At 33.6% G+C, this 21,846-nt stretch overlaps 1 protein-coding gene across 8 annotated transcripts in view; it reads left to right on the plus strand.

Annotated features, from left to right (window-relative positions):
- Sgce (sarcoglycan epsilon) overlaps positions 1–21,846 on the plus strand; it is a 70,153-nt gene that overhangs the window by 30,254 nt on the left and 18,053 nt on the right. For all 8 annotated transcript variants that reach the window (XM_048785953.1, XM_015488227.1, XM_048785957.1 and 5 more), the window contains 2 exons: positions 836–908; positions 5,296–5,494. In XM_048785953.1, coding sequence (XP_048641910.1) covers positions 836–908; positions 5,296–5,494 — 272 coding nt within the window. The remainder of the gene's footprint in view (positions 1–835; positions 909–5,295; positions 5,495–21,846) is intronic.

Raw genomic sequence — 21,846 nt, forward strand, 5'->3', positions numbered from 1 at the left:
CTACAGCTGAAATTACTGCCAGAAGTCTAGTGCTGGGATTCTAAGACTTTGACACAATCATTTGTTTTTTTGAGGTACTACAGTTGTGTCTGAATGATTTAATATCTGCTATAAAATTAATTATTCCTTGATTTTTGAAGTCATATCCCGTTGTTGGTCTTTGCTTTGTTTGTTGTTTGCAGTGGCATTTCTGAGTTGACTTTGATGTAAGTTCATTGGCTCTGCAAATGTTTACTAATATTTGCCTCCATGGAGGAATTGATTTGTGTTTTTGAGCATGTGCCATAAGCTGTATAGACTATGATCCCTACTGTTTTACTCCTATATGTGAGATATGATTTCCAAAGGGTTATTTACAAGGTTTTTTGACTGACTGGTATGCAGTTTAAAACTAAATGCAAATAACACAAAGGTGTGCTTATTTCAAAGTGTACTTTCCTTTAAATCCTTAAACTCCATTTAAAAGTACAAAAAATGCATTGTTTAGATTCTTTGAAATCTTAGAAAGTCACCAGTAAGTAATCCATAATGGTTAATCCATTTGCTAATGATGCATCTGCATTACTACCTGTACTTAATCGCCATTATGTGAAAAGGTCTTTCTGCATTTAACTTTTTGTTTTAGCATGTTAAGTAGATCCTGCTAATTATTTATTTTCCTATAATATTGCTAAAAGCCCTGAGTTTTTATTGCCCAGAAAAGAAATATATTGTAAGTTTATCAACAAATAATGAAAATGGAAAGAACGACAATTTGTTTTCCTTTTTGTCCTTAATGAATTTCATTTTACAAATAACATTTCACTTCTTTAATATGATTTTCCTTTTCTAATAGATAACTGCCTACAATAGGCGCACCTTTGAGACTGCAAGGCATAATTTGATAATTAATATAATGTCAGCAGAAGGTAGGTACGGAAAAATATGTTGATCATTTCCTTATTTACAAGAAGTATTTCATTATCTTTTATAACTGTATAAAATATAGTTAAGAATTTTAAAACACCACAAACCTAATTCAACTGATGAAGTAGTAAATGTAGCAAAGAAAATTGAGACATATCTAAATATGTAAAACAACATGGTATGTTACTCTGAAGAACTAAGGATAGGGGGCTGAACAAGTATGCCACTTCTTAAACCCTTGTTTTCTTCATTTGTAAAATGCTACCAGGAACATATTTTCTCTTATATATCTGTAGTAAGGATTCTTTGAGATAAGTCTTGAAAAGTGTTTGAAAAGATCACAGTGTACACAGTTAGTAGTTATTAGCTACTTTTATTATTTTACTTTAATATTTACAATAGGTAGTAGTTCCTTTGTATATGAAGATAAACTGTAATTTGGGGCAGTTTCCCTGCTGAATTAGCTAATCATATATCAATAATGACAACAGTTTGTATGTAGTTTAGAGACAAATATCCCAAATGGTAAGTGATTTTCTTAGGATTTTGAAGTTAGGGACAACGGAACCTTTCCAAGAATTACACTTTCAAATATTTTGACCCCATGTTGGCAGTTGGGAAGAGTGCACACCATTAAAATCTTTGTAGTTGAAATTATTAAGTCATGGGATGATCCTATCTGTACTATACATCATTTGTGAAGGCCACAGGAGAGGAACTAGCGGGAAAAATTCCCCTCTAAAAATAGTAACCATTATGCATTCTTTATAGGGTAATTCTTGCTTCTGTTTACCAGAACAATTATAAACAAGCATGCAAACACAAAACATTTTACTAGGATGTACTAATTCAGTAAGGGCTGGGTTAAAAACTGCCTTTAAACACTTGCATCAGCAAATATGCAAGTGTTTGAAAAAAAAATAAATATACTGATAAAAAACAACACCAAAAATAACTCCATGCCCTTATGTTCTAAAAAAACAACAACAACAACAACAAAAAAAAAAAAAAAAAAAAAAAAAAACTGCCTTTAGACAATATGAAAGAAAGCAATTTCAGTAAAGTTAATAATACATACATGGAGAGACTACTTGAAGACTTGAACCTCCTTAAGTGAAATATTCCCAGGTGTTTTAGCAGTATCAATGTGTAAGTTAATGGCCTTCATACATGAAACTAAGGTCCAAGCTTTAGTTGTATGGGCCTAGACAGAGGACTCCCTGTCCATGTTCCCACTTCCCAAGGGCTTTTGATAGGAATTTATGTTTGGATCAGGGAGATTTTTGGTTTTGATTACAATTGTGATTGGATATTTGTATCCAATCTGAGATGTCCCTGTTGGTATTGGGATGCCCTTAATGAGCAGAATAATGACACACTTAATTTTCTCCTCAGGAATACATCACAAGAGTTATGCTGTTATATTGCAGTGGTCTTGGGCCATTGGATCTCATCCAATGTGCTTTCAGTGGGACACAAAACTTTTTGTCAAATATGGGAGTTCCTATAAATTGAGACTGACTAGTCTACAGCTTGACCTTCCTCCTTTTCCAGCCTAGTCTCAGTAGGGTAGAAACAGAACACAAGGCTTCTTAATAGGTGTTGTTATTGATATATGGGGACCCAACAAGCATGGAAGACTGCTAGATAACCAAAAGATCTAAAGTTTATGTAGGGGTTTATCTAAATCAGGGGTTCTGAAGCTGTGCACATGAAGGAGAAAAAGTAGAGGGGCTTTTGGAAGCCTCCACTTTGATGTTAGGTAAGCAGAGCTGCTCCACTGCCCTGTATATGTGGTTCCGTGACCCAAAATTGTTTGGAAACCACTGAACTTAAAGGTCCTTGCTGGTCTAGACAGAATATGTGTGCACACTAGGATGAGCATCTTTGAGCATGGCCTTCACTCATGCTGTTTGTCCCAGATAAGGTTTAGGAAAAGAAGTAACAACGTTGTAAATCAGGGTAATCATGCTCAGTCCAACTCCCTGCCCAGCTGTCTCCTGGTTTTGAGAGACCTAATGGGAAATTAGTCGTGTAGACTCACTCAGCATGGAGCTCAAGGAGAGTACATAAAGTGATTCTCTAAATTGGGTTTAGCGCCTCAGAGGCCTGCCACCAATCTGTTGGCCTACTGTTCTCTTGGCCTCTGTGATTTCCGAATATAGCAGGCATGGGATTTCCCCAGAGTTAGAAAGCTGCTATGACTCATCTCTGGGAGGCCTGACAGCAGCTCTTGGCCCAGTAGACAGCAGGCAGCTGTTTAGCCCAAAGTCTCTGAGGGGTGTGGTGGTAGCAACAGGCTTCACAGTGGGGATCAAATAGGGAGTCATGGAGCAGGGATCAAGAGAAGCCAAACAACACTTCTCCAAAAAGTAGCACTAATCATATGAAAGAAATTTTACAAACTTTTAAAAAAACTAAATGTAAAAACACTGAATGAAATGAAGAATGATAGACTTCTGACATTAAAACTATACTTAGTATTATTTATAATATTATTTATCATCAAGAAACTCTTTATTATTCATTTTTACATGAATATTTCTAGGCATGGGGGGAAATGTCCTATCATTAAGATACTGATTATCTCTAGTAGAAAAGAAATGTGTATAAACAGGAGATTTATCTGCATGAAAGAGAATAAATTATATTTTAGAAGACTGCAAGATAGGCTGTGCATTAACAAAATTTTTTGTGTGTGCAAATCTAAAAAAAATCACAAGGAGAATTAATGACAGTATAGGAGATAAGTAAAGAACTTTCTGTGACTAGAGCCTTGAAGGACTAAGTCTTTAGGAAGAGATGACCATGCTCTGGACAACTCTGTTGTAAACTCTGAAGCCAGTTCTCTGACTTCAACTCTGGCATCCAGTGTCCTTTAATGTCAAGGAGGTTCCATAAGAAATGAGATCATCAAGATTTCAGGTGCTAAGTATGTTATTTTTATTTTTCATTTGGTAAATAAGAGTGGAAAAAACTTTATGGATTCAAGAAGTTTGTTGAAATAAATCAGAAGATACCCATAGTATAATTACTATTGGGGACTTTAAATCTTTGTAAAGTCTGGAAATATTTTCCTGTCATTTTAAAGTAAGATTTCAGATAACCAGCTTTTTCATATCATTATAATAAAAGTTCAAGTATTAGTCTTCCATAAGTTCTTACTACATGTTTGGAACTTTGCTGAGTACTTTAGAGACATCCTTTATCCTTTAGCTTAGGAAAAATCACATGGGGTAAGTTCAAATTATTGTAAGCTCTTGGACTTCTCTAAAGATGAGGTTTCCCATCTTAAAAGCCTAAGGAAAAATACAAGAATCCACCCTCATTCCTGTAGGGAGAATTATGTTATAATTCATCTAATTCTCTGATTTTGGTCTGCCTTGTGAAATACTTTTTAAAAAATGAAATTTTATTATTACAAAAATAGTATTAAATAAAAAAGAAATCTATTTTATCTTAATAGAACAATCAAAACATAGGATATAAACATGATTAGTAATTCAAGAGTAACACTTGAGAAGCTGAAGTGGTTTTATATTTATTTAGAGGTTTTTACATTGACAATCTGAATTTGACATTGGGTTGATTGAAATATTAATTTTGAAGTGTTTAAAGGAGAATTCTGATGAAACTTTGGGATGAAAAAAGCTAACTAAATCTCTAACAATGTGAGACATGGAATTGCATGAGAACTTTATGGTTTTCCTAGAATATTTAATCATAGTGATCAAAATAGTAGAATTGCTCTGGCATTTAGAATTCGTGTTGTATATATAATCAGTGTTTATTGCATAAAAAGGAATGTTTTAGAATGCTCTAAACAATATTAGTAATATTATAAATTAAAAACACAGATTTAGTTTTTCTTTTTTTTGGACCAAATTCTACAATCATAAATTGCCTTTAGATGTTATTATATTGTAGACGCAGTTCTGTGTTTAAGGTGTGTTAAACACTTGTCCCTTGGTGTTCACAGGGGTTTTATTTCCAGACCCCAGGGGACACCAAAATTTGCAAATGCTCAACCTTAATAGAAAATGGCACAGTGTTTTCACATAACTTATATATCTCCTCTCTTATACTTTAATTCAACTCTAGATTATTTATAATACCTAATACAGTGTAAATGCCATGGGAATAGTATATTTTTTTAGGGAAAAACCCTGTACATGTTGAGGACAGATAAAATTTTTAAAGGTATTTTTGATCTGCAGTTGGTTTAATCCAAGGATGTTCAACCAGTGGGAGTGGAGGACTGATTGTTTTAGTATCACTCCTACTGCCAGAGTTGTGACAGAACTTAACAGAAATCAAATTATTTTTGTTTCACTTTAAAAAGATTACTTTATTAACATCATGTGTGCCCTTTTTTCACAAACAAAATAGACTTCCCGTTGCCGTATCAAGCAGAATTCTTCATTAAAAATATGAATGTGGAAGAAATGTTGGCCAGTGAGGTTCTTGGAGACTTTCTGGGGGCAGTGAAGAATGTGTGGCAGCCTGAGCGCCTGAATGCTATAAACATCACGTCAGCCCTAGACAGGGGCGGCAGGGTGCCGCTTCCCATTAATGACATGAAGGAGGGGTAAGCAGACCTTTATCTCATTGCCTTAACTATGGATTTTTAAACATGGTGCTCTCATCAAACTTACTGTAGATGGAAGATGGCCTATTACATTTTTCTTTTTAATAAAAAACAGATATTGTAAAGATATCAACATACTAGCAATTTTCTATATTGACAAAAGAGGTTATATTAATGGTTCTTTAAATCTGGAGTCTCAGGTCCTGTGAAATCTAATTGTAGATCAGATCAGCATAATAAATTATAGCACCAAGTCTTTTGTACCTTCTTTAGAGAAGCTGATTATTTAGGGCCATGAATTTCAAAGGAAATTGATGCCCCAGTTATCTGCTGTAGAAGGATGCACTGACTGCTGTAACTTTATTCTAGGAAACTATTTCTTCGCCTTTAACATTCTTTCCACCATGTGTTGGTGACTGATAGCTGGAGTGGATTTGAAACCATTCCTGTGACACGAGAGCCTAAAGCCTGGCCTTGTCACTCACAGACTGGGTGACATCAGGCAAACGCCGAAGTCCTCTGGGCCTCAATTTCTTCTTCTGTTCCTTGGGGAAACACTTTCTTGCAGGGTTGTTATAGTGATTAAACTAGACAAAGCATTTAAAAGGGATTTGTCAATTTTCAAGCAGTAGGAATACAAAGTATGACCTGTAGCTTTGGAGGAGTCAAGGACACTGCTGCCTTGGTAAATTGAAAGCATCAGTGTCAATATCGAGCCAAACCTTCCATCTTTAATTTCTAATCTGTATGTTGATACAGAATTGCTTTTCCCCCCAATCCTCTATAAGTACAGTATGTGGAATAAATCACATTTTGCACAACATGTTCTCTTTCTAACTTCTTCATCCATAATCCTGGTCACACTTTCATACAGGTGATATCTGAAATTAACTAGGATACCTGGATTAGTAAGAATTAGATTTCAGGGCAGCTTTGAAGAGAACTTTGTTGGAAATAACAGAAAAGATCACAAATACAAATAAATGAAGTTTGAGGGAGTAGGCAGAAGGGGGATGGAGAAAAGCAGTGATCTGTGAAGTCCAACTTAATTTCAGAATTAAGTTTATCTTCTATGGGATAGCAATGGATTTTGAAGTCACTCAAGCACATGTAAGAAGTGCTTTGAGGAAAATAGTTGGCTTATCTCTTGTCTCTGTGCTGGTTGACTTTCTATATGAAAATATAACTCTAAAGCTCGAATTTTCACTGTAGAGTTAAAATACGAACCTGTTTCCCACTGAATAATTAAAAAAGTAGAACCAGGGAACCAGATGAGCAGGGAAATCCTTCTGAAAAAATTCTTCCAATATGGAGCTTTTTCAATAGTTTTCTTATTGTGTCCCTTGATGATTGTTAAAACAACCACCATGCCAGGCGAGGTGGCACACAACTGTAACCCCAGATACTGGGGAGGCTGAGGCAAGAGAATTGAAAGTTGGAGGCCAGCCTTGGTAACTTAGTGAGACCCAGTCTCAAAATAAAAAAAAGGAAAAAAAAAAAAAAGGGATGTAGCTCAGTGGTTAAGCACCTCTGGGTCCAATTCTCAGCACTGTACTGAGAAAATGGTGGAGAAAACAGTAGGAAAACCAAGTACTAGTAAAGTCTTTCATAGTTACATTTTCTCTTGGGCCCACTCCTTCTCTAGCCAGTCATACAGACACCACTTTTAGAATCTAAACTAAACTAAATTCAACTAAGCAATCTCTAAACCAAACTGACCTAAAGTGGTGCTTCCCAACCATGTCCAGCTTGAGAATCACCAGTAAAACATGATTAAAAATACAGATAGGTTGCTAGCCTCTGATACAACTTAGAGATTCTTGTTTTTTGAGCTTAGGGCTGGGCCTGAGCATGTGACTCTAAATTAAGAACAGAATTTTCGTCCTCCAAGTACTTGTTGAGAATTCAATCATTAGCTGACTGACCCCCAACACCTGCTAGAGGGTGGCATATGCTGTCAGCTATTTGAGAGAGTCAGTCCTGTGGCATTTATTTAGACTCTTGTCTCAGATCCCTTCCAAACTTGAAATGCTTTCCATGAGTTTTAATTTAATGTTAAGCCTTAACCTTTACAAAGTATTCATATGAGAAGTCTTTAAAAATAGCATTTCTATAAATTGTACCCAATGCCAACTCTATTACTTCAGTGTTCCTATACAAGCCCCAATGAAATAGGATCCTACTTGAAGTGTAATTCCAAAAGAAAAGTTTATCCCTGGGAATGATTTTGCATGTTTTCTTTAGTTGGCATCTAAGGTCATAGTTACAAAAACAATTTTTTTTAGCTCTATTGCCTTAAATTTAGAAATACATTCTGTGCTTAACTCATTGTTGGTGCCTTCCTTCCTTTTTAGTGATGTATATTGTGGTTTTACTTCACTTAATATACCTTTAGCCTTTGTATTTTCTTATGAAAATATCATAGACTATAGATCCTTTTTTTTAAAAAAATGAAATACTATAAAAACTAAGAGTGAGGATCAGAGATAGCCAAGAAATTGATTCCCTTGCTTTTCTAAAATTATTTTAAAATGTATTTATATGCTTCAGAAGTATTAACCAAGCACCTAATAAATGTGTTCTGCTTAATACTTAGAGTATGTCATGGCAGCCACAATCTACTAACTGCATATTTTTCCTTATTTGGTATACATAATCAAATAAACAGCAGATGACTGTGTGTAGCTCTTAGTAGTAGACTCTATCCAAGGGGTCTAATACTATATACAAGTAGTAGGATTTACTTGGATACATTAAGTGTCCTTCTATAGCCTAATGGGTCATTAAATATCAATCATTAAGAACCCATTCTGCAGCATCCCATCTCCTCACCCTTCTTGATGTGTATTTTTTCATCTTTATAGAACTCATTGACAGCTTTCAAACTTCTAAATCAAATAGAAAACAATTATAAAGATTTATTTCAAAGTGAGTAAGCTTCTGCAAAGGAAGGTTGAGCCCTCTGAAAAGATTCATTTTCACTTGCCAGATTCATAACCCCAGTGCAACTGTGCTGTCTCTGGGCATGTTCTTGGTGTTGCTTTTGCTCCTGACACCAAGCCAGAGACTGAGGACTTGTGGATGTATTTAGCCTGGGATAAAGCTGGTGGAAAGAAGAGCAGGTTCATATTTCATTCTAGGCATGTCATAGCTGCCAACCACTGGTGAATGATGTGGTGTAAATGGTGACTATGAAGGGAATGATTGGGTGTGAGGATTAAAGAATATACTCACTTTTCATAAGAGATTGTCAAAGCTACCACTATTTCCTCTAGTTACCAAAGCATCTAGATCTAGCCTCAATCAGCAACAGATAATCCTACTTTGTTTTCTAGACCATCTCAAAAAAAATACTCTAAGTAATCATCTGATTTTTGCCTTATGTCAGAGTCCTCAGTGAAAAGTTGTGCTTGAGGAAAAGGATGTAAGTCAATAGCTGTCACATATTGGTCTAGTGGAAAGTCATATCCTGAGCCAGTCTGTAGAATTCTGAAATTATCCTCATGCTTGATAATTTATAGGATTACTTATTATTCTTAAATAATGTCCCTCCTATATTTTTGGTGCAAATATCCTTTATTTTTTGGAAAAGTGGTAACATGAAATAGGAATGTTTGAAGATGCCTTTAAAGTAGAAACCCATTTCAGTCCATTTTTATAGCAAAAATAAATTAGATCTGTGCAACTATATGTTTAATATCTATTCTAAGTTCTGCCATTTTTCCCCATAATTTAAAATTAAGTATTTTCTTTTTTTAAGTGGGAGAATATTGTGTTAGTCCGTGGGGCACAGTGACTTTAAAAAATACAACTTATGCTCACAAGCTTATAGGGACTAGGTAAGTAATCAGATAATTGAAGTCAGTGTTGTGAGGTGTTCACAGAAAGGGCTCCTTTCTCATTCTTGTCTGTGGCTGGAAAGGTTCACAGAGGAAGTGAAGCATGATCTGAGTTGGAATATGAGTACCAATTAGCCTGTGGAGAATATGAGGAAGGGGAACTCTGAGGAGAGTGTAATGGAATTGAAAACATACTTAGTTGGGGAAAGGGATTCAGAAGTGATTGTTATGCAGAGGACAAAGACCAGAGACCATGAAGGCCTTATAAGCTAGGAAAAGTTGTGAATTTTATCCTGAAGCATTAGGGACTGTAGCAGAAAATGGTTGATGTTTAAGTTTTTATTTTAGAAAAGATCACACTTGTGGAGTTAGGGGAAGACTGAATGAAGAAATGCTGTAATGAGATAGGTATTGGGACTTTAGGTGACCTAGTGACGTCCATGTTTTCTGCCAGGGAAACACAAATGAGAGGAATGTGAGCATTCAAGCCAATTCTTACAGAATTTAGAGCCTTTAAAACCCTTACTTCTCTAAGGAATAATCACATCCCTTTGTTCTTTGTGCAGAACAAAGAGGTGGGGTGAGGAAAAAGGCAAAAAGTCCTGTGCCGCTCAGGTGTTTCCAGGGACCTGGGACATGTATATGGACACATTCTTCCAAGTTGGTCTTGTAACTTTTTTATGCACAAAATAACAGGTAGAATATATTCATGAGTTGGACAATTAGGGAAAAACACACAGTCACTGGATTTATTTATCTGGCTGTTGATGAAAAAAGCAGAGATTGAATTAAACTATTTGCCTTTTACTTGGTCCTTCACATTGGATGTTCAAAGGCCTTAGTAAATACATTCTACATCAAGGGAGGAAAACTGAATTGTTCAAATTGGAAGAAAAAATTCTTCATAAGAAACAATTCTATATAGTGTACACGATTTCCTACCATTTTGAAGCACCCTGTTTTGTTAATATTCATTGAGAGCCTTGCACTTGCTAATATAACCCCATCTAAGCCAATAACACACATTTGAAATATTGAAAACACATATGTGCTAAGGTCAAAAAGTTAAAGATCATCCTCATTTCACTGCATAAAAATTTTAAATTTCTTCATATCAAAAACTTAGCTAAAAGGCAAACAGATTTTGAAAAATGTAATTTTAGCATGTATAGTGTAGAGTTGTTCTTATTACATAAGGCCTCATACAATTTATGTATTTATTTTAAAAAGACAACATGTTCAAACTTACTCATTCTACAAAGGAAATAATAAATTTACTTTTTTTTTTTAACTTGTAAGGCAAATTCAACACCTACTGCTCTTGAACATAATATTTGTGTTCTTTTTTGTGTTTTTAACTCGTAAAATGCTATTCATTCATTCATTCAGCAAAGGGCTCCCTTAGGACAATGGCAAAGACTGGGTTTAAGGAGAAAGGTTACAGTGCTGTTGCTTTATTCCCTGTGTGAGGTTATGGTGACTAGAACCAGAGTTGTAGCAGGGAAATGGAATAGAGTGGACACATGTGCCCGAGAGTTATTTCAGGGTACATGTCAGAGACTGATGATGGATTGAAATTCAGAGAGAAGGAGAAGAGTCAAAGATGATGGTGCTTGAGTTCATGACTTGAGCATCTGGGAATGCCAATCACAGAGGGAGAAGGAGACAGAAGGGGGAACAGGTGGAGGTGGGGTGGGGTGATGATGAGCTCAGTTCGGAACATATTAAGTTAGAGAAGTTTATGGATCATCCAATTGCAGATGAAAGTAATTTGGCAGTACATGTCAACTGTCATAAAAATGTTTCCACATCTAGGCATCTCTTTTAAGATAGTAACATTAAAGAATATGCAGAGAGAGTCTTTACAATATTATTTATAACATCAAAAAATTGGAAGCAACTACATGTCCAACTCTGAAATAATTGCTGAATAAATCATGTGCACTTAAAAAATTATATTGCCATAAAGCTATAATTATGAAGACTACAATATGGAAAATGCTTATGATGCATTAAGCAAAAAAGCAGATACAAAATTATATTTTAGAAATGATTGCAATTATGTTAAAATATAAGCATTTGAAAAATATTCTGCAAGGTACATTGGAAAATGAAAATAGTTAGCTTGGTAATATAAATGAGTTTTGTTTTTATATCCTAAGTTTTCTGTAATATTATTATATTGCTTTTATAATTTAAGAGAAAAAAAACATTGCACAGCACCAAAAACTCTTATGCCCATTTATGTTGTCTTTAAATAAATTAATTAAAAATCTTATTATAAATGCAAATTACTGTCATGTTCAAGCAAGAGGGCTGTTAACAGTTGCAAGAAACATCCATTTGTCTCTGTTTACAAACATATTTCACAATTAACAAAGAAAAAAATATGGTGTTGGCCAAGCAGGTAATAAGATAGAAATTGGCTTTATGTGAAGCTTAAAAGTATTAACTTGTTTAAATGGAATGTGTTTATGTTCAGTGATCATCTAAAAACTTTTCCACTAGTTTCTCGCCTCAGTTTTTTTTCTGCATTTTAAATTTGATCTTTAATTTCAGTCCTTTGTTTAATATTTGTTTCCCAAAGGTGCCATAGTTTTAAAAAATGTTCTTTTAAATAAAATTTAAGTCCTAATATAAATTTGACATAAAGAGCAAATGAATTTTTGTTATTGTATCCTGGAACACAGTTGTCATCTCATGGTCAGCCATGACTTCATAGTTATTTCTTACTAGCTTTTAATTTTTGTGGTACATTTTTATTTCATTTCTTTTTTAAAATAACAGCTTATTAAGATACAATTCACATATTAAGCTCTTCACCTATTTAACACATACAATTTTGTGGTTTTTAGTAAATACACACATTTTTGTAATAATTTCAGAACATTTTTGTCATCTCAAAATCCCTCATCTTCATTTGTATACTCATAAGCAGTAACTTAATGCCCCACCACCCCCACCAGCCCTTGGCTGCTACAAATTTACTTGTTGTTTTATAAACTTGTATATTTTGGACATCCCAGATGAATGGAATCATGCATTATATATGGTCCTTGTAACTGGCTTTTTCTCATTTACTGTTGTTTTCAAGTTTAATTTATGTTGTAGATCAGGATTTTATTTCTCTTTATTGCTGAGTATATTCTCTTGTATGGCTATTCTATGTTTTGTTTATCCATTTAAAAATTGGTGAACTATTGGATTGTTTACACTTTTTGACCATCATTAATAATATTGCTTTGAACATTTATGTGCAAGTTTTTGCATAGACATTATTTTCATTTCTTTTAGGGTATATCCTTAGGAATAGAATTGCTGGGTGATACAGTAACTTGTATTTCGCCTTTGGAGGAATGGCCAGACTGTTTTTCCAAAGCAGTTATACAATTTTACATTCTCAACAGCAGAGTAGGAGGATTCCAATTCCTTCACATCCTCACCAGTGCTGGCTATTATCACTTTGTTGTTGTTATTGTTGTTTGTTTCTTTGTTTTTGTACTTTCAACACTGCTGATTGAACCCAGGGAAACTGTGTTACTTAAATACATTCACAATCCTTTTTATTTTTGTTTTGAGACAGGGTCTCATTATAGCTCTCCTAGTGGGAATGAAGTGGTAGGTATCTCATTGTGTTTCAATTTCTACCTTACTAATAGCCAGTGTTGAGCATCTTTCCATATGTCTTCTTTAGAGATGTGTCTGTTCAGATTCTTTGCCACTTTAATAGGATTATTTGTCTCTTTTAAGTTATGAGAATCCTTTATGTATTCTAGATACAGGTCTCTTATCAGATAAATGATGATTTGCAAGTATTTTCTCCCATTCTGTGAGTTGTATTTACTTTCTTGATATTTTTTGAAACATAAAATATTTTAATTTTGATAAAGTTTACTTATATATATATTTTTTCAGTTATTTCTGGAGTTTTTGATGTCACATCTAAGAAACTATTGCCTGATCCAACGTCACAAAGATTTATGCCTGTTGTCTTCTCAGAATTTCATAGTTTTCATTTTTAATTTTAGTCTTTGATACCTATTTTTAAGTAGACTATTTTTAGAAGATTTCTAGGTTTACAGAAAAATTTAACAGAGATACAGAGATTTCCCATATAAAACACTGTCCTAACACATGCATAGCCTTCCCCAGTATCAACATCCTCCACCAGAATGGTCTATTTGTTGTAACTGATGAATCTTCAATTGACACATCATCATCCCAAGTGCATAGTTTACATTAGTTTTCACTTTGGGTGGTATACATTGTAGGTTTTGGACACATATAACAGCCTATATACACTTTTATAATATCATACAGAATAATTTCACTGCCCTAAAAATCATCTATGCTTCATCTCTTCATCCCTTTTTTCTCCCCTACCCCCTGACATGTGTGGGAAACATCTTTTCATATGCTTATTTGCCATCATATGTCTTAAGTGAGGGGTCTGTTAATCTTTTTAATGTTTCCATAGTTTGCTTTCTCCATAATGTCATATAGTCAGAATCATACAATATTTAGCTCTTTCAGATTAGCTTCTTTTATATATGCATTTAAGTTTCTTCCATGTCTTTTCATGGCTTGATTGCTCATTCTTTTTTAGCACTGAATAATAGTTCATATTCTGGATATATACCACACTTTATTCACCAACTAAAGGACATCTTGGTTGCCCCTTAGGTTTTTTTTTTTTTTTTTTTGCCCCTTAGTTTTGACAATTATGAATAAAGTTTCGATAGACCCTGGCTGATGTCCCAAGATGGAGAAATACAATTAATCAACAAATATTTGAAAAATGTTCAACATCTCTAGCAATTGGAGAAATGCAAATCAAAACTACTCTAAGATTTCATCTCACTCCAGGCAGAATGCAGCCATGTTTGAAAGGATGTGGGGGAAAAGTTACACTCATGCATTGCTGGTGGGACTGAAAATTAGTGCAACCATTATGGAAATTAGTATGGAGATTCCTCAGAAAACTTGGAACAGAACCACCATTTGACCAAGCTATCCTATTACTTAGTATATACCCAAAGGACTTAAAATCAGCATACTATAGTGATGCAGTCAGATGAATGTTTATAGCAGCTCAATTCGCAGTAGCTAACCTTTGGAAACAACCTAGGTGCCCTTCAGCAAATGAATAGATAAAGAAAATGTGGTATATATACACAATGTAATATTACTTGCTCGGCCTTAAAGAAGAATGAAATTATGGCATTTGCAGGTAAATGAATGGAGCTGGAGGATATCTTGCTAAGAAAATAAGCCAATACCAAAAAACCAAAGGCCAAATGTTTTCTCTGATATGCAGATGCTAATTCACAGTTAGGGTGTTGGGGGGATAGAGGTATTTTAGAATAGCAGAGGGGAGTGAAGGTAGGGGAGGGAACATGAGGTAGGAAGGATAGTAGAATGAATTGGACATTATTACATAGTTCCCAGACATTACAAGAATGAGAAGTTATACTCCATATATGTATGATGTCAAAATGCATTCTACTGTTATGATGTATAACTAATTAGAACAAATTTTAAAAAGTTGCTGTAGATATCTGTGTTCAGGTTTTTGTATGGACCTAAGTTTCAGCTCCTGTGGGTAAAATACTAAGGAGAGGGATAACTGGATCATAGGGAAGAGTATATTTAGTTTGGTAAGTAGCAACCAAACTATCTTCCAAAGTGGCTGTACCATATTTTATTTCCATCAGCAGTGAAAGAAAGCACCTGTTACTCTGTATCCTCAACCAGCATTTGGTGTTGACAATGTTCTGGATTTGAATACATGGTTATATTTCGTTGTTATTTTAGTTTGAATTTCCCTGATGACATGTGTGGGAAGCATCTTTTCATATGCTTATTTGCCATCATATGTCTTAAGTGAGGGGTCTGTTAAGATCTTTGGTTCATTTTTTACATCAGGTTTTTCATTTATTGTTTTAGAGTTCTTTGTGTATCTTGAATAACAGGTTTTTCTGAAAACCAGTTACGTGTTTTGCAAATATTTCTCCCAGGCTGTGGCTTGTCTTCTCATTTTCTTGACATGTATTTTGCAGGGCAGAAATTTTAATTTTAATGAAGTCCATCTTATCAGTTCTTTGTTTTTCATGAATCATGCTTTGGCTGTTATATCTAAAAAATTATCACTAAACTCATGGTTATACCGATTTTTTCTGTTATCTTCTAGTAGTTTTATAGTTTTTCATTTTGTACTTAGATTTATAATCCATTTTGAATTAATATGTGTGAAGGGTATAAGGTTTGTGTCTAGTTTTATTTTTTTTTCAGGTATATGTCCAGATGCTTAGAATCATTTATTTAAAAGACTTAATTTCTTCCAGTATGTTTTCTTGACTCCTTTGTCAAAGATCAATTTTATGTGAGTCTGTTTCTGGGGTCTCTGTTCTGTTCCATTAACTATTCTCCTATTATTTTAATTTTATTTATTTATATTTATTTTATTATTTTTTAATTTTGTGTATATATACATATGTGTATATGTATACATATACATTTTGTGCATATATATACACAAAATAATTTATATATATATGTGTGTGTGTGTATATATATATATATATATATATATATATATCTCACTCCTATTATTTGTTAGTACAATACCACTCTGATTATTGTAGCTTTCAGGAATTTTTGAGTTGTGGTAGTATAAGTTCTCCAACTTGTTCTTCTGTTTCAGTATCCTGTTGGACATTCTTTGTCTTTTGTCTCTCCATGTGAACTTTAGAATAAGTTTGTCTGTATCCACAAAATGATTTGCTGGGATTTTTATTGGAACTATATCGGCTCTGTAGATTAATTAGGGAAGAATGATATCTTGATAGTGGCGAGTCTTCCTATCCATGGAAGAGAACATGAGAATAAATGTCTCTCCATTTATTTAGTTCTGTGATTTCTTTTATTGGAGTTTTATAATTTTACTCATCTGTATCTTGTACACATTTTGTTTTATTTAAGTATTTACTTTTGTTAAATGCTAATGTAAGTGGAATGGTGTTTTAATTTCAAATTCCACCTATTCATCCTGATATGTAGGGAAATAATTCACTTTTGTATATTAACCTTTGTATTCTACAATCTTATAGACCTATTAGGGGTTTTTAAATCTGTTCTTTTGTATCATATCATTTATTGAACAAAGACTGTTTTATTTCTTCCTTCCAAATCTGTATACTTTTAATTTCCTTTTCTTTGTTTTAATGTATACATATATTTTAGTTGTAGATGGACACAATACCTTTATTTTATTTGTTTTTTTTTATGTGGTGGGGGGATTGAACCCAGTGCCTCATGCATGCTAGGCAAGCCCTCTACCACTGAGCTACAACCGTAGCCCCTAATTTCCTTTTTTTATTGCATTAGTTAGGACTTCCATTATGACATTCAAAACTAGTAGTGAGACGTGACATCTTGATTTGTTCTTGATATTAATAGGAAAGATCTCAGTTTCTCACCATTTGGTATAATGTTAGCTGTAAGGCTTTTTGTTCTTCTTCTTGTTTGTTTGTTTGTTGTAAATAATCTGTACTAAATTAAGGAAGTTCCCCCTGTATTCCTAGTTTACTGAGAGTTTTTATCATGCGTGGATATTGGATTTTTTAAAATGTTTTTTTTATTAATAGGATCATGCTTAATAATAGATAATGCTTAATTAATAGATAATTCTTTTTATTTACTAATAAGATCATGTGTTTTTCCTTCTTTATTCCATTAATCTGATAAATCATATCGATCTATTTTCAATTATTGAACTAACCTTGCATAACTCCTTGGTCATTGTTTATAATTTCTTTTATACAAAATTGGACTCAATTTGCTAATATTTTGTTGAAAATTTGGTATCTATTTTCATGAGAGGTATTGGTCTTTTGTTTTCATATAATGTCTTTGTCTGATTTTAGTATTAAAATGTAGGCCTTAAAAAATGGTGTAGAACCCTTGTCTCACATTTTCCAGACTCTAGATCTATGAGAAATAAATTTATGTTGTTTAAGCAAAAAAAAAAAAAAAAAATGGTGTAGAAAATATTCTTTTGACTTCAATCTTCTGGGAGATTTTAGAGAATTTGCGCAGTTTCTTCCTTAAACATGTGGAAGAATGCAATAATGAACCCCTCTAGGCCTGGTTCTTTTTTATTTGGAAGCTCATTTTTTAGCTTTATTTATTATTTATTGATTCAATTTGTTTACTTGATAAAACCTGTAAATATTGTCTATTTCTCCTTGTATGAGTTTTTTGACAGGTTGTCTCTACCAAGAAATTTTTCTATTTCATCTGGATTATCAACTTTGTGGATATAGAGTTGTTCGTGATATTCTTTGATTATTATTTTATACCCATAATATCTCTAATGATGTCTGTCCTTTATTTTTGGTATTAGAAATTCTCTCTTTCCAGTTTTCCTGGTTTATCAGTTTTATTGCCCCCCCCAAAGAACTAGCTGTTTCAGTTTAATTAATCCCCCCCACCCCGTTTTATTTCTCTCCTCTCTCTTTTTGATAGTGAAATTGAACCCAGAGGCAGTTTACCACTGAGCCACATCCCCAGCCTTTTGTATTTTGTATTTTGATACAGTGTCTCACTATATTGCTTAGGACCTTGCTAAATTGCTGAGGCTGGCCTTGAATTTGCAATACTCCTGTCTCAGCCTTCCAAGTCTCTAGGATTATGGGCGTGTGCCACTATGCCCAACTTTCTTCTATAATTTTATTGTTTCTTCTCTGTACTTTGGATTTAACCTTTTGTTCTTTTCCTAGTTCCCTAAGCTAAAAGCTTAGCTAATTGATTTTAGGTCTTTCTTTTTTCTGATATATACTTTCTATGCCGTAATTCATTGCCAAGTATTGCTTTTGCTGCATTCCACAAATTTTGATATATTTTCATCCAATTCATTTAATTCAAAATATTTAAAAATTTCTCTTAAGATTCTTCTTTGATACATGCGTATTTAGAAGTGTGTTTGCTTAATCTCCAAGTACTTTAGAATTTTCTAGTTTTTTTTTTTTTTTATCTTAATGTCTAATTAATTCTACCGGGATCTGAGAGCATGACATTGCATGCTATCTATACTTTTCAATTTTTTTAGGTGTGTTTATGGCCCAGAATGTTGGTGAATGTTCCATGTGACCTAGGGAAGAATGTTTGTTGCTGTTGTTATTGGATGGCATACTCTATGGATATCTAGTTAATCTAATAGATGATGTTGAGCTTAACTATGTGTGTACTGATTTTCCATCTGCTGGCTGTGTCCAGCAGTATTCTTTCTGATAGAAGAATATGGAAATCTCTATCATAGTGAATTCATCCATTTCTCCTTGCAGTTTTTATCAGTTTTTGACTCATGTATGTTGACGGTCTATTATTTAACAAAATGCATTAAGGATTGTTTTATGTTATTGGAGAATTGATGCCTTTTTTAGTAGGTAATACCCATTTTTCCCCCGATGACAACTTTCCTTGCTATAGCTATTCCTACTATTGTGTTGGTTTTGTGCTTAGAATTAAACCCAGTGCATAATAAGTGCATGTTCTACTACTAAGTTATATTCCCAGCCTCATTCCCACTTTCTTTTGATTAGTGCTAGCATGCCATATCTTTCTCCACCCGTGTACTTTCATTGGTGTGTTTTTATAGTTAAAATAGATTTCTTATAGACAACATATAATTGTATTTTGTTTTTAAAATCTCTGGCAATCTGTCTCAAATGGTGAATTTGACCATTGCTATTTAAAATAACTATTAATTAAATTACTATCTACTATATTTCTATTAGTTGCCCTTGTTCGTTTTCATATTTTTGTTTTCTACTTTTTTAATTTTAATTGGGATTTTTCTTTTTCTTTTTTGGTACTGGGGATTGAACTCAGGGCCACTCAAGCACTGAGCAACATCCCCAGCCCTATTTTTTTTTTTTTTTTTTTTGAGACAGGGTCTCAATGAGTTGCTTAGCATGAGGCTGGCTTTGAACTCACAATCCTCCAGTCTTAGCCTCCTGAGCCATTTTTTCTCCTCCTACATATTATACTTCTTTTTCTCCCTTTTTTAGTGGTTGCCTTAGAACTTGCAATATGTATGTACAACTAATCCAAGTCCACTTTCAGGTAACACTGTAAAACTTCATGATAGTACAAATATTTTACAATAATAAAATAGTCCCTGTTCCTCCCTCGCATCTCTTGTAACATAGCTTTCAACCATTTTGCTTATATATAAGCACCCATACACACTTAGCTATATATAAGCGTTATTGTTGCTATTATTATTTTGAACAAGTTATTGTCTATTGTATCAATTAAGAATAATAAAAACAAAAGTTTTCATTTTAGCTTCACTTATTCCTTCTCTGATGCCCCACTTTTCTTTATAAGCATCTGAGTTTCTGACCTATATCATTTTCTGTCGCTCTAACCAACTTCTTTTAACATTTCTTACAAGGCCGGTCCACTTTATTCATTAGAGTTCTTTGCATATTAGTAGTAGTTGTTCTGATTTCATATTGATGACTTCAGCATTCCTGATATCTCCGAGAGTGTGTTTCTGATGCTTATTCAGTCCTGTCAACCTATGCATTTAGTAAATTTTGTAATTTTTTTCTTGATAACTGGACTAATGTTGGGTAAATAGAAATAAATTACGGCCTTTAGTAATGAGATGTGGTGGCAGGGAACCATTCTATAGTCATGGATTATTTCTTGGTCTTTTAATGAGCTTATGTCTCTGAACTGTGACTATCACCCGTGCCTCTCATGTGAACTACACTTTATGTTGGACACAATGGCTGAAGTAGCCTGGAATTGGGCATTTACCTTTCTCTTTGTGGGAGGATAGAGCTGGTCATAGTTGGTTATTTCCCTTCCCCAGTCAGTTAGGCTCTAATATATCCCTAGCAGGTTAGTCTCTGGTAAGTTTCTCTTAAAGACAAGTCTTGTTAAGAAGAACAGAATGATTTTATGTATTTTAATACATAATACATTTTTTCTCTCCTCCTGCTGAAAGCAAAAGCAGACTGTGAATATTAGTATAAGAACCTGGTAGAGCTCCTGGAGATAAAACTCACATAGGTGTGTGTACGTGTCGCTGAGGGAGAGGGGCTTCCAATAACTGGATTCCTCTGGAGTTTTAACTGTCAGACTTTCCTACAATGAGCCTCTATCAATTATAGTTCAGGTTTTCCTACCCCAGCACTGGTTCTCCAGAGGTTTTAACTTGCAAGATTCTTCTACAGTAAAGTGTGATTCTCTGTATTTGCCTATTGGTCTCTCCAAATTTAGGGGCAGCCATTTGCCTTGTGAACTCTCTTCTCCTACAGATCTAAAAATAATTGTTTATTTCTCAATTTGTTCAGTTTTTAAAAACTTGTTGTTAGTATGGTGTAGTACCTTCCAAGCTTTTTATTTACTGGATCAGAAACCAGAGGTCTTCTTTGATCTATTTTGATTTATTTTTGTATATGTGGTGTGAGATAGGGAATCAAACTTCATTCTTTTGTACATGAATATGTAGTTTTTCTAGCACCATTAGTTGTAAAAAAATTTTTCCCCATTGAATTGTTTTGGTATCTGTGATGATAATTGGTTTACTAAATACTAGAGTTTATTTCTAGACTCTGAATTCTAGTCCATTGATCATGTCTGTCTCTATGTCAGTGCCATACTGTCTTGATTATTGTAGCTTTGTGTAAATTTTAAAATTATCAATTATGAGTCCTCTAAATTTATTTTTCTTAGTCACATTTTTGTTTTTTTTTTTTGCCTACTCTGGGTTTCTTGAAATTTTCATGTGAATTTTAGGGTAAGTTTGTAAATTTCTGCAAAAAGGATAGCTGCAATTTTAATAGTTTTATTTCATTTTATAATTAGCTATAAACATTAAGAAAATAAATAATATTTATTTAGAGTAATTTCTTGTTTTTTTTTCTTTCCTTTGAATGGCAAGTGAGATTCCATATTCTCAAACTGTTCCAAGATTATTTGAGTGCTACTGCTAACTACGTTCTGTTTTATTATGAAATCATGTCATTTAAGTAGAGTTCTTTGGTCATCATTTCTAAGATACACACCAAAAATATAAACTTTGTTTTTCTTGTTTGTAATTACCAAACAACAGTTCTTAAGTTTTTAGATAAATGATTTAGAGAATGTCTCATAACAAGAGACCAAGTGTTAGGGGTTTGTGTACTGTAAAAGTGGACAGGATGGTTGAGTAGAATAACAAAGCATGATTGGAGCCTAATATCTCCAGGGATGCCATTTCACAATCTTACTATATATAGTGAAATCAAGTAAAATGTTTTACTTATAATTATTTATTATTTTAGTGATAGTTAATTTTCTAAACAATTCAGTTTAAGAATATTTTTTAATGTAAGTAGTCTATGAAATATAGTAGTCAGAATATGACCATGACTATTTTGAATGAAATAAAAAGGATGAAATACAATTTCTGGAAATTAATGTAGAATGCAGAGAGTATCTGGTACACCAAGGCAT

Source organism: Marmota marmota, unplaced genomic scaffold (assembly GCF_001458135.2).
Source record: "Marmota marmota marmota unplaced genomic scaffold, marMar, whole genome shotgun sequence".
In the NCBI taxonomy this organism is placed as follows: domain Eukaryota; kingdom Metazoa; phylum Chordata; class Mammalia; order Rodentia; family Sciuridae; genus Marmota; species Marmota marmota.